General features: G+C 33.6%; 1 protein-coding gene across 2 annotated transcripts in view; it reads left to right on the plus strand.

The window, feature by feature from the left end:
- The window catches only part of LOC146536296 (dopamine receptor 2-like), a 107,244-nt gene that overhangs the window by 60,777 nt on the left and 28,457 nt on the right, over window positions 1–18,010 (plus strand). For both annotated transcript variants that reach the window (XR_014878241.1, XM_085189916.1), the window contains exon 2: window positions 2,146–3,578. Coding sequence is in view for 1 of the 2 variants with exons in the window: in XM_085189916.1 (XP_085046042.1) it covers window positions 2,320–3,578 (1,259 nt within the window). In the remaining variant the exon portion in view is untranslated. The remainder of the gene's footprint in view (window positions 1–2,145; window positions 3,579–18,010) is intronic.

The following is an 18,010-nucleotide window of genomic DNA, read 5'->3' on the forward strand; positions in this document are numbered from 1 at the left end:
TATGAAAATCACAAAAATCCTGCTACAAAAATAACAAGCCGCAAACTTTAGTCGTTAAAAACAAAATTTAACGTCGACTTATTTGGAATATTTATAAAGCCTAAAAAAGTATTGTCCTGTCGAAGTATCTCAAGCATTTATTAATTACGTACCCTCGAATCAAAATTACAAAGGCCGTAGACGGGTTTGACCCGGGATTCATCGCCAATCCCGACTAACCAGTAACGATTAATCGTGGAGAATTACATTCTTAGGTAGTTTCTGTAAATGGAGAATATTTCAATTTTTTTCTAGCTTCACACATCGCACTTCTCGCACACTTCAGAATAGGTAAAGGGCATCTAGTGTTAAGACACTCCGTCTCTCACTTTCCACCGAATTTTGGAGGCATTGCGTGTTGAGTGGCGGAGCTCGACGCCGCGCTTTGCCTCGAAACCAGGGCGAAGAAAGCAAAATATAAATTTATATGAATATTTCATTTCGTCGAGTGGGGATCAAACCTACTACTATCGCATTACAGTCACATCTTGTGCCCCTGGGCCAGGACGGCCTTTAAGTTGTAACTTTTTTAATAGATACTATTAAGATTCAAGGAAGTACTTTATGATAATAATCATGATTAATGATAATAAAGTAGTGAAAAAACGTTTTTTAGGATCTTAGGTATTTCTAATTGAATAAAAAGAAAAATTCATCTATTAGAGAACGATTATATTAAAATTTAACAAAGGAAAACCATTTCCACTATTTACCGGAGTTAATATATCTAGGCTTCAGTAATGACTCGCGTGGGATGTGTTCTCACATTAAAAATGTACAGACGTTTACAATGGTATATACTCGTACTAGCAATCTAAATTTAGCACCGTTAAATGATTTTTCTCTTTATTCTTAACTATGTTATAAACAATGTTACTAGAATTTTGTAATATTTGATGGAATTTATTACTTATTTATAAACAATTTGAATGTATTGGTATATTTTAGTTTTATTTGTGAACTCAAAAAATTAACTCGTATCACCCGGGCGGGTTTATTTAAATAAACGAACCGATATATAGGAATGTATTTGAATTTGTAGATAAATTTGAATTGATATTAAATTTCACGATTCCTCCTTAATATTGCATTTAAAGGCACTGTAGTATATAAATTGATCGTAGAATGCAACGATGGAGTTTCAAATTTCACGCAGTGAATTATTAACAATGCATATCCTGGTGAGATGAAGTGGAGTCCAACTCTGCTGTCCAACAAAACTGAATATACAAATAGTGGAAAAGTGAAAAAGGAATATTCTAGCTTAAGTTAATTCTAATTAGTATTTATTAAATATAGATAAATAAATTACACTTTAATATTTATTAGCATGTTCAATATATATTAGATTTTTGTCAGCTTCACGCTGTATCCTGGACATTGAAGGGTAAGCTGGGGGGGGGGGGGTGTAAGGGATATACTGTAAAGACACTCAGTACCGTATTTTCGCTGAATTTTTGGGGCATTATATGTTGACTGGGGAAACTTAACTCCACGTTTGACCTTGGTACTAAAGCGAAGAAAATAAAATTAATAATATTTCATTCCTCAGAGTGGAAATCGAACCCACAACCGTCGCATTACAGACATACGTTTCTGCCCCTGTGTCACGATAACCTCAAACATATTCTAAATTTCTCTCGTATTATAATACTTCATATAAGAAACCCCTTAAAATAGATATCTGTATATACACAGCGAATTCTCCATCTACCAGTTAACATAAATTTTGATCACGGCATGGGGAATGTAAAGGGGGCTCGGGAGGGGTCGATTGAAGTGCCCTCATGTGCACAGTCTGATCACGGCCCATGGAGCACAATTCGTTTGATCTCGCCGCTTGTTCGCTAAACACTATTTATGTCCCAGCGAACCAAGGACATTTGACAACGATATAAATGCCATTAAACAGGTGCGAATGAAACCATCGCTTGAAGTTTTTAAATAATTGCTAATTTTATGACATTGATAGCCATGAGTAGGTAAAGTAGAAAAACCTAATTTATCTTTGAGCGTGGAGGTGATAATTATTTTTCCTTTATAATCTTCTTTTCATATGAAGAAAGTTGTATAACTTATTCATTTATTTATTTCATTTTGTTCCAGGATGCAGTCAGCACATTACTAAACAAAAAAAGCATGCCAACTCAGTATGTGCCAGATATTAGAGGTCGTGAACAGAATGCCTGCCAAGAACGTAATCTCCAATTGGCTGCGAGCAAAACAAGGAAAACATAAACACTCGCCATGTCGCTAACATGCGTATAGCCATCAGAGAATATGAATACGACCAAACCAGTAATACTGGTGGCAAGAAGCCAATCGGACTTATTACAAAAAGGACCAGAATATTTTCTGGATTCCGCAAGGTCACCTTACAATGCTGTACTTGAATTTAATGCTACATTCGACAACAACAGTACATTTAATTTAACAGACGATTCCGGAGAACTTTGGAATGATTACATCAATCTCTTACAGGATCGTGCGCTTCTAGTTTCATTCTTACTTCTTTTCTCACTTACAACAGTATTTGGAAATATGCTTGTAATCTTGGCAGTAATAAGAGAAAGATATTTACATACATCTACAAATTACTTTGTAACCTCCCTTGCAGTCGCTGACTGTCTTGTGGGTTTAGTAGTGATGCCTTTTTCTGCACTATACGAAGTGTTGGAACATACCTGGTTCTTTGGTGTCGACTGGTGTGATGTGTGGAGATCACTGGACGTGCTGTTTAGTACTGCATCAATTCTTAATTTATGTGTTATATCTTTGGATCGATATTGGGCCATCACTGACCCCATCACATATCCTATGCGTATGAGTGGAAGAAAAGCAGCATTTCTTATAGCAGCTGTATGGGTGTGTTCGGGTGCCATATCTTTTCCGGCCATCGCCTGGTGGAGAGCGGTGCGCTTAGAAGAAGTACCCGACTATAAATGTCCGTTTACGGAAAATCTAGAATATATAATATTTTCTTCTACAATATCATTTTATCTACCTTTATTTGTAATGGTGTTTACATATTACCGCATATATCGCGCTGCAACAATCCAAACGAGGTCCTTGAAAATTGGTACAAAACAAGTGATGAGGCCGAGTGGTGAATTAGAGTTAACATTACGAATTCACAGAGGTGGAACAGTGCGGCAAAGGACGGACGTTTGTCACGGCGCGTGCACCCCGGAAGAGGCGGACCAAGAGCCTTTAACCGCGTTGCAAAACAATGGACTATCGCGTTCATCCACACGGCTAACAAATGTGACACATAACAAACATTTGCCCAAAAATTTCTCTCTATCACGTAAACTCGCAAAATTCGCGAAAGAAAAAAAGGCAGCTAAAACGCTTGGTATCGTTATGGGTGTGTTTATAGTGTGCTGGTTGCCATTTTTCGTAGTGAATCTCCTGTCAGGAATATGTTCATCGTGCATCACTCACGAAGAGATTGTCAATGTGGTGGTGACATGGCTTGGGTGGGTCAACTCATCTATGAATCCAGTGATCTATGCGTGCTGGAGTCGAGATTTTAGAAGGTATGTTTATATTTTTTTATATGTATAAGTATGTAAATATAGCAATAAATATATGTTCTGATATTGGAATTTAAATCGAATTCGATATAATCTACTGCAGACGTATGTATGGTTAAGCTGAGGAAATGAAATTTGATCAATTTAGTTTATAATTTGTACAGGAAATTTACATAAGCAAATAGGTACAGAAATGTATTATAAACGAAATTTTTATTTTTTGTTTTTACAATATTTTCCAAATGATTATTTTTCATAAAAAATATACATTTGATGTATTAGAGTTCTATTATAAAAACAAACAACGAGTATAATGTATAACTAACTATTCAACGTATATCAATGAAAGTTACTTAAATGTAAATGAGCTTGTTTTACATTCATGCAACTATGTTAGGAGGTACCTCAATGCAGACCTACGTACTACTACTAATGTATTCAGGCGGTTTGAAAATAGCAGATGCCTTTTGTAATAGGTTTCCTTAATAATTGTCATTATAAATTTGATATTTGAAATATAAAATTGTCGGACAGAGCCCGTCAATTACCGATGAACGCTAAGCTTTCGTGGCTTATCGAATCCTGACCAGCGTTGGGCAACGTCAACGATGTTACGTTTATTATTCTATTTAAAGGCTAAATCATTTAATAGGAAATCTTTGTTTTTTTTTTCATCTTTCTTTACGTATAGTTTTATTTGTAGCTTCACATAGCAAAGTAGGCAGAGGGAACCTGGGAACCTAGTATTAAAATAGTCCATTCCCCATTTTCCCTAGATTTCGGAAGATTGAGTGTCGGAACTGAATACCTCAGGTCTATGCTTTCCAATACTATTTTACATTTGATGTATGTGGGAAAAACGCTGATCCAAAGCTTAATAACTATGCTCTATTTTTAACCGATTTCTGTAAAAGGAGGAGGTTATCATTTCGATCGATACTCGTACACTTCAAGGGTTGTTTGATGAAAGTTTGGTTTGGTTCTGACTTTAGGACCCGTTTGAAGTTGAAAAAGTTTTTTTGTAAAAAATCATAATTATTTTTGCATCATGTTCAAATTTAGGCCGACATGATATAGCGGGTGTCGGATTATAAACGAAATGATTGTGGATTCGATTCCCACTACTGGGAAATGAATTATTTGCATTTCCTCGCACTGGTAACTAAATTATTAAGCGGGACGTTCATTCCACCATTCTACATGCAATGCTTCGTAAATTGAGCGGAAGCGAAGTGTCTGAAAACTAGTTATCGTAGTTTGTCCTGAGATCTCTAATTATTTTGTATAACTATATACGTCACTATCACTATGTTTGATTATATATGACGATCACTATCACTATGAGGGCGTCGTGGCGCAGCGGCACAAGGGTGTGACTGTAACGCGACGGTTGTGGGTTCGATCCCCACTCGAGGAAGTGAAATATTTATTTACGTTTATATTTCCATTTCTTCGCTCTGGTGTCGAGGCAACGCGCGGCGTTGAGTTCTGTTAACACGCAATGCCTCTAGAATTCGGCAAAAAATGGGGAACGGACTGTTTTAACACTAGGTCCCCTCTGCCTACCCTACTACTATGTTTGATTAACATCATTAGAAAATATAAGAAGAAACAAGTGGCCCGACAATTTAAATCAATTCAATTCAGTTAACAAGTATTCTTATGTCTACAATAAAATATATTTTTGAGGCTAATGATGAAAAAAATGTGTTAAACAGAATTTCTTTTACACCCTAAGCAACGAGGTCACGCACAAAACATTTTCATATTATAACTGATTGTATTTTATAAAGGATGACTATGATTTTTCATTTGTATTGTTACTATATAAAAATTCATCGCTCGCTTCGCTCGAATCGCTTCGCTTTAATCAATTAAAGAAGACATTCGTTACGGATGTTTTTACGGAATTAATTTATTATATTTTGAGGCAACGGCACAAGGGTGTGGCTGTAACGACGTTTGTGGGTTCGATCCCCACTCGAGGAAGTGAAATATTTATTTACGTTTATATTTCCATTTCTTCGCTCTGGTGTCGAGGCAAAGCGCGGCGTTGATTTCTGCCCCTCAACACGCAATGCCTCCAAAATTCGGCAATAAGTGGGGAATGGAGTGTCTTAACACTAGGTTCCCTCTGCCTACCCTGCTGTGTGCGGGATACAGCGTGAAGCTGATAATTTATTATATGAAAAACTGAAATTTATACCTGTGAAATACAAAAAATAATGATGAATAGACTGTTAGACAAATTGTACGAACCTTTTTTCTGTTATAATATGCTTTCAACCGTAACATTAATTGTCTATATTTTAGACAGGTAGGTAGGTTTGATAGCATTCGAAGAAATAAAGATTTTACTTTTTTTATAAGAAAGCTTTTTCTTTGAGCTATAATTTATTAATGATCTCAGAAATTGTGAAATATGAGAAAAGGAACATATTAAAAACAAATTATTTCACAGTGGCGCGATTGGGTAATATAACGATGCCAAATTATCTGGAATGATATGACGAATTTCCAAATTATAACGAATTATAAATATAAATTATAAACGATTTGTTAATTACCCCGCGTACTGCCCTGGGTTCCTGCAGACAGAGCTGACTGTTTCTTGCCCTCTGGTGTGGTGGATTTGGGACTTCAAAGATTTTATGAGTGGGGCCCAGGTGGTAGAAAGTTTACAACCGTCTCCTCTATTAAAATTAAGATGTTTACTTCAATAGCCTCGTGGATTATACCAGGAATATATTTATTTTCCTTAATGAGGATATGGAGTTTATCAAAGTTGAGGTTCAGTTTATCTGCAGTATACTCTCACACAGCTGACTTCCATTCTTGCCCATTTTTAACACCAGAGATGTGTTTCTTCATCTTAACACCGATGCTTCTCTTTGTTTGATCGATATATTATAAGCCACAAAAATCACAATTTAGTTTGTTGCCAGCACGAACGGGGATAGAAACCAAGTGGTATTTTTTTATAAGATTTCTTATAAAATGTATTTTTCTTTCCTAAGTGTGGAATAACTACGTTAACAAACATTAAAACTTATTCATTTCTCCAATCATGGGTAAAATTAGCTTACTTGTCAACCACAAATATGCAATGAAATATGTAATTTAGAAATATGTCCAACTAGAAACTCCAATAATAAAGTTTGATGAGTTCTTCAAAGTTAGCTCAAAAAAATGAACCGAATATCATCGCTTATTATATCTTATAATATGTAGCACTAGCTACCGTTCCTTGCTTTGCTTAAAAAATATACATATATTTAAATTCATGGAACTGTTTTTTTTATTATTACCTAGTAATTTATCCTATATTATCCAACGAGAGTATTGAAGCTGTCGTAGCGTAGGAGCACAAGTTTATGAATGTAAACGCAACGATTGTCGATTCGATTCCCGCTCGAGAAAATGAATTATTTTAATATTTTTATTTTATTTTCCTCGTTCTGATAATCAGAGATCCGCTATTCGATACGCAAAACGTCAAATTTATGGCGGAGAGTGTGGAACGGAGAAACTTTCCACTAGGTTTCCTCTGCCCTGCTTTGTTACAGGAGGGTAGGCGAGGTCGCCTACTTTGTATTTGTAATATAATTAATCATTCCACCAAATGTGAACCCAAACCTTCGTGAAAAAGCAGCGTCAGCACCGATATTAATTAGCTCTATTTAATAGATGATATAATCATGTTATTCAAATATATTTCTAAAGATAAAATATTAACATCATGGTACAACGGAACAGCGTCTGCCTGTATACACGATGACTTGAAGATTTGAACCCCTTCCGGGAAATTAATTCGAAAGAGAAAGAAAGAGAAGAACAGAGTGTATTATTTCTCCTACCCTAAATACGGAATAAAAGCATAAAATTAAATAATATTAACAAGCTAATAACAAATTATAATTTAAATTTCATCGCCATATCGGACACGTGCTGTAATTATGTTTCAGGTCTACATTTCAATTATTGGAGATGAATCAATTTTCCCGAGTCAACATTGTAACGTAATTGCAATCTTTTTCTGCAATAAATTCTTTCATTTGATTCATTTTAAATTTATACTTGCTGGTATTTATTATTTTTGTATTGGTAATATTTGTATTTTCTATATTTACTTTATCCATACCTATATTATAAATTCGAAAGTAACTCTGTCTGTCTGTCTGTCTGTCTGTCTGTCTTTTACGCAATCAGGGCCAAACCGCTAATTTAATTGTGATAAAATACTCATATAGAGATACTTGAGGGTCCCGGGATGAACATAGGATACTTTTTTTTCTCATATTTGTAATATTTTCGATATATACCAATATATTAAAATAATTAATTTGACAAATAATTTATTCCGCCATGTTAATAACAATCGTCGCTACGCGTTGCTAAGCAACGGCTTGCAAAGTTTGTTGTTTTAAGAAAACGTCACCCAAAGTGAGTTTGCTTAATGCAAAAATTAGATGATTTCTATAATTTGATATTCATCCTTATGAAAATAAATATAAAAGTCACTTTTAGCATTTCATCTAGATTGAAATTATAGTTTACTGTATAACATTCTAATAAATAAGATGTCACTGATTCCAAATGACCTAGCCTACGAGTGGTATAGTATGCGATGACTTTGATGATTTTGTAAATTTTTATATATTTTCGAATTACTATTATTTTTTATGTAATTATTTGCTGCTTATAATTAATTTATCTCCACAATAAATCTCCACTTATTATTATTTTTTAACTTATTTTAATTATTTAGGCTTATATTTTCGCGGGCGGTGGCGCGTCCGGGCCCACTAGTACGTATATAAAATGAATGTGTAGGTACATACGTGGTTTTGTCACCCGATTCCTCTAAAGAACTGAACCGACCTGGCTGCAATGTCCTAGTAAGGCTTTCTTGTAACTTAAGTTCTAATCTTCAATTTATTCATATATAATGAAATATAATAAGTCTTTAATATTACTTCTTTATATAAAAGTGTCTATTTAAATTAAAACCGGATAAGAAGTGCAATTTAATTCCTAATTACTTTAAACTGTTGTTTCAGAGACAATAAAAGCTAATTAAGAATGCTAATTCTTTCCAAGGTTACTTCCAAATAGAACCTACTGTAATGAATCTATTGCTTATGCTAAATACGGTCGTCATTTGTGTTAATGTCGGTGTGAAATTGTATATCTTTAAACGTTTTAACAAACTTAATCAAAAGTTGTCTAAATAACTTCCTTCACTTCCACTTTCCTCCCCTTATTTCAGGCTTCTCTTGACATAGATATCATGATATTACTTAGAGTAGAAATAAAGATATTTAAAGGTCATCCTGGTAATGTTTCTTTTGTTCTAATTTCAAAAGACATATATTAGATATATACTACCGTTCAAAAGTATTTGCCCACTAAGGAATCAATGTGTTTTAGAAAAAAAAAACAACCGACACAATTTTGCATTATTAAAATTTTATTCCTTATAATAAATTTACTTTTGTTATACAAAAAAATGTTCAGTTTTAGCTAGATTATTTATTAAATTTTGCCTTCGTCAATATATCCGCCTTTTGCCCTTATTACTGCTACGCAGAGTTTAGGCATTCTATCAATTAATTTTATCAGGTAGCCAGGATCAATTGCATTCCACTCCTTCTGCAGTATATCCCAGAGATGTGTGGTGGAAGTGGGGCATTCTTTTCGCACCTCTCTGTCTAATTTATGCCATAATAATTCTATAGGATTGAGATCAGGGGATTGCGATGGCCGTACCATAACCTTTAGTACTCTTTTCCGCTCTAAGTCTTTCAAATAGTTCTTGCATAGATTAGAAGAATGTTTAGGGTCATTGTCATGCTGAAACATGAAGTTCTTACCGATTAATCGAACACCAGAAGACGTCATATTGTCTTGGAGTATTTTTTTGTATCCGTCTTTTTTGAGAATTCCCGTAATTTTTATTAGATCAACAGTTGTATTTCCAGCAAAACAGCCCCAAACCATCATAGAGCCTCCTCCATGTTTTACTGTAGGCACTATACAAGCATCTATCATCCGTTCTTTTAAATTTCGGCGTACAAATACTCGTCTCTTCGAACCAAAAACTTTAAATTTTGATTCATCACTCCACTATACACTTTTCCACTCGTCATGTGTCCAATTTTGGTGTTCACGAGCCCATTGAAGTCTTTTTACTTTATTTGACGCCTAAGAAGTGGTTTCTTTACCGCTACTCTTCCTGAAAGACCTGCTTCTATGAGCCGCCTTTTGACAGTGGAAGTACTAACGGAATCCTGTCTGGATTTGTTAAATTGTGCTGCAATTTCTGGTGCAGTTAGTTTTTGGTTGCGTCGGCTGGTCAATGCTATGAATTGATCTTCACTATTAGTAGTCTTACGGGGACGTCCAGTTCGTTTTTTGTTAATATAACTGTTAGTGTCTAGATGTTTGTTCACGTTGTAGTCTACTTTTCTTCGAGATATTTTTAATATTGCGGCAATTTCGCGATTAATTTTATTTAATTTATGTAAACTAATAATCATAGAACGTATTTCATTAGATAATTCTTTAGTTTTCACCATTTTATTCAAAATATGACTGCGAGAAGGATTTCTCAACAACAAATTTAATAGTCTTGAGTAGATACGCTTATGAAGGCTGTTAAAAACTAATTTATTAATATTTAGCCTTTTATGTGCAAAAATATAGTTCTCTTTATACTATAAATAATAATCAATAAGTGAAAATTACATTAAGTCTCCTAATATAACAAATATACCATCAGGCTACGCAATGGGACTATTTTCAGATTTGAATAAAATCAACTTTGTCAAATTAAATATCAGTATAAGTGTTAATTATAACAGATTCAGTCGTTTATCGTGTAGTGTCAAAGCTAAAATATATAGTTATGTCGATCATATATTCGCTCATAATATTTTAATTCTCTAAAACAACACTGGGCAAATACTTATGAACGGTAGTGTAAGTCAACTATGGAGTATAAAATATTCTATAATTTATATATCTTATTTGGTAGTATATAGACCTGTATATCAGACAGAAATTCGAATCATTATTTTGTTACTTCCGCCGAGTTCTGAAGGCGGAAGTGGAGAACAGAGTGTTATAATGTTAAATTAACACTAGGATCCCAGGTTCCCTCTGCGTATACTGCGATGGAAGGAAAAATTATACTTGAAATGCTAATATTTCAAATAAATTATAATAAGCACACTTGAGACTCGAACAGAAATTAGACAATTTCGATATCAACTGAACTTCAAAAGCAAATTTGTAAATTGATATTTCACTTTCTAGCACCGTTTTTTTTTCGGCAAAGTGAGCCTAGTGTTAAGACAATGGTAAAACGTAGAAATTAAAATATTAAATATATCAATACCTCGATTGGGAATCGAAGCCAATACCAGTCGCGTTTACAGTCGCATCCTTATGCCACTCCACCACGAATGGCTTCCAATAAAGTTATAAAAGACAAATTAAAATTATTTACAAGGCGAGTAATATGATTGTTTTGATTTTATCACCAGGGCCCTGTCGCTTCTCCAGTTTATTAAGTTAGAGTACGCGTAAACACAATTACTGCCGCTTTCATTCAGTACATTTGTACTTTTCTCTCCTAAATGAAGTTAACATCGAATGCGGTTAGCCTAAATGGAAGGAAGTGATGTCTACATAATTAACTGAAATTTAACTAAAATGTTACTTGGCCAAGCCCAAGAAACACCGGAGTAATTTAGTAAATATTTGAAACCTGGTAGGGTAATGTAATAAATTGAAATTAAGAAACGTTTCTCTTTATAGTTTATTTTTAGTATAAGTCCATATGTTAATTAACCACGATTTTTTTACATAAATAGCTTTGGAAATTTATTAGCACCATTTCATTATTCCAAACAGGAAAAGCTTAATTTTACATCAAGATGTAATTCAAATACCTGATTTTGACTAAAACTTAATATCAAATATTTTGTCATATAACAGAGTATATTTTCGATATAGCATATTTACCAAAAAATGTGGAAATATGTAGGAAAATAAAAAAAAGCAATTTCCATACCAATAGCAGCTATAATTCCCGTGAATAAATCCATAGGCTCATGCATATATTTGCACAAAGCTCTCTACTCAATCTATCCGATACGACTTAACGGATCGAACAAAATTTAGTGCTAAGATAAGAAGAAACCCTAGATAAGCCTGGATATGGATGGAAGATATATTATAGTCTAAATTCTTATCGAATGTTAAGTAAAAGTTGGTATTTACAAAAATACCGGTATATTTAGTAGGGTAACTACAGTATAAATTACAAGATTTTTAATTTACTGTATAAAAAACTTACTATGTGTTACTTCTAGTAGTATTGGTAGTTAAATTGTTCATTGTGATATTTGAGCAACAATCAGCGGGATATCAAGGAGATATATTTTTTTAAATATAATCAATCGAATATGAAGCGTGTATCTATATAATATGTCAATAAAACACCACAATGCTGTCAACATTTCACTGGTTGTGGGTTCGATTCCCACTCGAGAAAATGAAATAATTATTTATTTAAATTTATTCCCGAAAGACGGGATGGAGGGCTTGCTTCACGAGAGAGTCATCGATTTAGAGAACTGACGGTATTCTGAGCTCGATACCAGGTATAATGAATTGATAGCACGACCAGTTGCAACCATTAATTATAACTATACTAGCGACCCCCTTGCGGCTTCGCCCGCTTTTACTACTGGATTATTCATATAATGTATGTTTGCAAAGCACATAAGATAATGTGAACATTAATTAAACTCTTATGCAACCCGCATTTTCGTAGTTTCAATAAGGATTTTCCAATTGTTTTACTCGGCAAGGATTTTTTAGTAGGTACCGTAATTTTAAATCTGTGCTACTAATCTTTTCAAGTACTTATTAAAATATATTTAAATGACTATTTTTTAACGGAAGAAATTATAAACAAAAACCTACCTACTAATAACTATCTAACTAACTACAAAAAATATGAAACCAAATATATCGCGCTGAAATAATACATTCAACTCCAATTATCCAATGCAAGTGCAAACGCATCTAAATCTTCGTTGCTATAGAGGCAGGCGGGTTATTTTTTTTCGTTTGTGGTTAATGCTGAAGAGGGTATTCTGTCCCTGATGAAAAACAAGCACTGCGTGGCTGCCTGTGAGGAAAATTAAATAGAATGCATTGGCCGGGAATCGAACCCAGGCCGCCCGCGTGGCAGGCGAGCATTCTACCACTGAACCACCGATGACTGCTCATGACGCGCTTGTATAAGCAAAACGTCGCGGGGCGTGTTTCGCAGCAAGGATGTTTTGATATTGTAACAACTTCTAAAGTACTTATTAAAATTAAAAAACAGTAAAAGACAGTTTTGATGTACATTAAATGGCCAACGTAACTAATATACTTATTTATATGCTGAGAGTAAGGGATAAGTGAAACTTGAGTCGGCACAGCTGATGAGTCAACGGCGTGATGTGTCAACAATTAAATGCGTTTTTCTCTAAAACTATTCGCAACTTCGAAATAGTGTAAACAGCAAATTTTATCTTCGTTTAACGTAGAAAATTAATAAAGTATTTTAAAGGATAAGGATTAATACCATTATGGAAAAATATCCCTCACAATAAAAAATATCTTGAAATTACTATTTTTAGACAGAAATATGATCACTACACGTTATCCTTAAAAGATAAAAATATGCTCTCGCTGACTTTTTTGTAGATCTTATTAAGAGGAACAATACTCCAGTACATTTTTTTCATGTAGTACTTACCATTAAAGCAGCGCATGCGCGAAAGTGTCTCAACGGGTAGGACTTTAGACACATTTATCGTATTTATGTTAATTTACATAAGAATGTACAAATAATAAACTATATATAAACCTTCCCTAAGAAATACCTGACCTAATGGTGAAAACCGCATAAAAATCCGTTGGGTGGTTTAGAAGAAGAAGAGTTAGAAAGTTCAGACAGACACGAAAAGCGACTTTGTTTTATAAGATATAGGATAGACGGTGTGCTCACATACCCGCAATGCGCGAGGATATTTACAAAAAAGATTAGTTAGGCATAAGCCGTGGCCGAAATCACTCTAGATATATCTATCTATCTTATCATCATCGATAGCCATCGAATGTCCACTGCTGGACATAGGCCTACTCCAATTTCCGCCACCACACTCCTCTGCTCTTTGGACCCACCCGCTTCCCGCCAACTTCTTTAAGTCATCGGGAATCTAACATTATATATTAAAATCAAACATGAAGATACCACCGCCATTCACAACTTTATCCTATTCTTCGAAAACAAAGATTGATAGCCCAACTCTCGACTTTCGGCCACAAAACAGCCTATTGCTGTCAACAAAACAAAGCCCCAATGACAATATTTTCTTCGTAAATTTAACAAGCAGATTCTATTAATCATAATCTCGTCGAAGCGAAGGCCGCCAGCAATTTTCAACGCCCCCTACAATAATCAATTTAAAGTTGGTCGGTCGAAGCCCATCGTCACGACTGGGCCCGATGACGCAAACTTATTGGATTACCTAAAGAACGATTCAATAGAAATATTAAATACCCATCGATGAAGAGTTGTAAGTGTTGCATATTATGTAAGTATGTATAGAAAAAAAATATTATAGATTAGAAATATTCATTTATGCTTATTAAATATTTACATAATATGAAAAGCCCGATATTTTAAGCAAAATCGTAAAGTACTTTATTATGTGTGAAATGATAAAAATTATTTACTTGTTATTAGGACAAAATACTGAAAAATGACCAGAACTTCAATCCCCTGAGTGAGAATGGAACCCATAACAGTCGCGTTTACCGTCATCCCTATGCCGCTAAGCAACGACTTCATCACATTTCTTATATAATACACTAATAATTACGGCGTTGAGTTCTGCCCCTCAACACGCTATGCCTCCAGAATTCGGCAGAAAGTGGGGAACAGAGTGTCCTAACATTAGGTTCCCGTCTGCCTACCCTGCTGTGTGCGGGATAGAGCGTGAAGGTGATTTATTTTTTAATAATTACACAATTATATTATATATATTTAAAAAAATACAATAATTATTACAAAATAATGAATCACTAAAGGGATAATAAATCTAATTCACACGACCTAACCTGGCCACACCTTCCCTTTGAAGAAACCGCTGAGCCATCACCCTCTCGTTGTTCGGGTCCGTTACACATTACTACCTTCACATTATATGATTTTTTGCTATTTTCACTCTTTGATATTGAAAGGACATTTAATTTATGGCTTTCGTATTATAACACTATAGCTAGCTATATGTGGCGATTTCATATAGATTTCTTTTTGCCTTTAGATTTAATAGATTTATAGATGAATGAAAAAGAATGAATGATTCTGATTATTTATTAAAAGAAATATTTTGGTACGTTCGTATGATTATCCAATAGAAAATTATATTTTAATTTCTATTTTTTTGAATCACGCTGTATCCCGCATATATCACTCCCTATCCCTAGTGTTAAGACACTCCGTTCCCCAATCCGTAAAATGTTTCTACCGAATTCTGGAGGCATTGCGTGTTGAGTGGCTGAACTCAACGCCGACGCTCGACACCAGCGCGAAGAAATGGAAATATACATTCAAATAAATATTTCCTCTCCTCAAGTGGGAATCGAACTCACGACCAGTCGGTTTTACAGTCACACTCTGTGGCCTGCGCTACGATTGGCACCAATAATACACATACATAAATGAATTTTACTGTAAAAGTATTGACGAGAAACGTGCGCTACCGTAATAGTTCACTCAATTGACCGACTCAATGGTCTAAAAAAAGAAAACACTTATATATATCACTTACATCTGGTAGTATCCGATTAGCTGGGAGGCAATTACCAGAGCAAGTCGCACGGAAAATTATATATCCCTTGACGTCCCCTTCTGAAATTAAAAAGTGTGTTTTGAGGTCAAACGAATACGAAAACCCTTATTACCAATGTTATATTAAACGAAATGGATATTTCGAATGTTTTGATAAATTTTGAGAAGCTTCTTAATTTACTTTTATAAATTAAGAAAAATATTTAAAAAATGCGCTTCTGGGTTCGATTTCCGCTCAAAGGAATAGTAATTGAGCGGAGCGGAACGGAAGGTCTTAACAATAGGTTCCCTCTGTCTATATGCGGGACACAACGTAAAACTAAGAAAAATGGATTGATATTGCTAAATTGCAATAATATTTCGGACTTCAACCAAAAGGGTGTAATTTTAACCAGAAATGTTAATGGGTCATAATCAGAAAAGTGGACATTTTCGAATTCGTAACGTAACTGATAAGTAACAACACTGATAAAGTTTGTTACGAAACTGATGACATAAGGCATTATACACAACAAAATAACGATATTATATGAATAAAACTATTGTTTTTTTTTATTTAATGAGACACAGATCAAAATTTTAAAGGTTCAATCGTTGAATTAACAGATTATAAATGTAAGCAGAAAACATAACAAAGTGAGAATATTAACAATATAATAATGCTAGTTCGTAACGTAATAAACTTATATTTCTAGTTAGAGATCACAAAGTTAATGATAAAATTAAATTCACTTTAAAATATATCAAAATTTGAGTCGTTATCATTGGAATTAAGTTTAATTCTTTGTAAGTGTTTATTCCGCATATCTTCATATTTAATAGGATTGGTCTTTTTAAGACGTTCTCTATATCTAAAAAAAAAGCATTTGTTTCAGCATTTGACATAGGAGCTTACGCTTGCTGAAAATACAAAAATATATATCAAAAAATAAAAATCACAAAATCACAACTAATTTCAGAAAGAATAAAAATAAATTTTAACTAAATCGGTTCAGCTGTTTCTGAGATTAGCGTGCACAAACACATAGACAAACAAGCAAATAAGCAAAAAAACTTAAAAATCATTAATTTTGGTTACTTTACGTTATGAAAAGTCACTAATACTTTTTTTCATATGCCAGCAATTTTTTTTTCTTATATATATATCTTCCATATACAAGCACCGGTTCGATAAAATTTTATTATAAACATATATAAGAAAACATTGGTACCGTAATTGTGAACTAGGCTTCATATTTTCTCAGTTTCGTTACGTAACGAAATATAACGAAATTGAGAATGAAGTCTGAGAAATTCTAACCTTTTTAAATATTTGCTCATAAGCCACGTGTTGCATGTGCAAGCACTGACGTTCTTTTTTGAGATTTTGTAAAAAGAAGCAAATAACATAAACAAGAAAACGAAATTATAGAATACTTACCAAAATAAAAGCCGTTTATAACCCTGAGATGTAATTTTACGCATTCCCTCTAAAACATTTGAACCCCTCTACTGCTGCGAGAACACTACTGGTTGTAGCTACAACAGCATTGACTTTTCGAATAATGGTGCCACAATAAAAACTAATATTAAACACCATCCAAAATAATTGCGTTCATATTTTAATTGTACGTTACTAGCCCTGAGTAACAAAAAGACAATATTTTGGGACAAATTTACTTAATTAATATATATTATTTATTAAATAATGTATCAATAAAAGTAGTTCTATTTAATATTATGTATAAAGTAAAGTAATATAAACATATCGGAAATCAAATAAAACCATAAACATTCGTAACAAATCAATTTTTAAAAAGTAAAGTGGTGAATGGGACACGAAAAATTGTATGGAAGCATTTTGAAAAGTTTTTTGCAACTAACAAAAAATACTATTAAAAGCCTTAATACATTTAAAATATTACAAAAATCTTTAAGTTAATAAGTAAATTTATCTTAAATGGCAAAATATTTAAATTATCTTTAAAATTGTATTTTTAAAACGCATTCAAAGTAGCGGGACAAGAAAAGACACAAAATGTGCACTTTTTCTGATTATGACCCTAATATTAAATTATATAAAATTTGTGTTTTTATACACGGCGTGGCATTAATAAAATTATCCTTCCACTTCATTCTGTATTTGACTTCCATATATTTTTTTATCTGATTCATACAGAAGTCACAATTAATACTAATATACGAATCATCCATCCATCAGCCTTTTAAAGTCCACTGCTGGACATAGGCCTCCCCCAATGCTCACCACTCCGTCCAGTCCTGCGCCCTTTGAATATACGAATATATAACAGCAAATATATAATATAATGATTTATTGACATGCATTACTGAAACAGCACGGAAATGCCAACGATGCTGTCTACATACAAACACAGTAGGTGCATATTCCACATCCACCTAGCTTTGAAATCGGTTGTACTAACATTGCTCCCATTAGTATTCCTTAATTACCTGATAAATATTAGATTTACCGTATATATCATGTTAGATTAACAAACAAACTTAATAAGTATAG

Source organism: Heliconius melpomene, chromosome 9 (assembly GCF_056956725.1).
Source record: "Heliconius melpomene rosina isolate 202511_hmr_F chromosome 9, ASM5695672v1, whole genome shotgun sequence".
Classification (NCBI taxonomy): Eukaryota; Metazoa; Arthropoda; class Insecta; order Lepidoptera; family Nymphalidae; genus Heliconius; species Heliconius melpomene.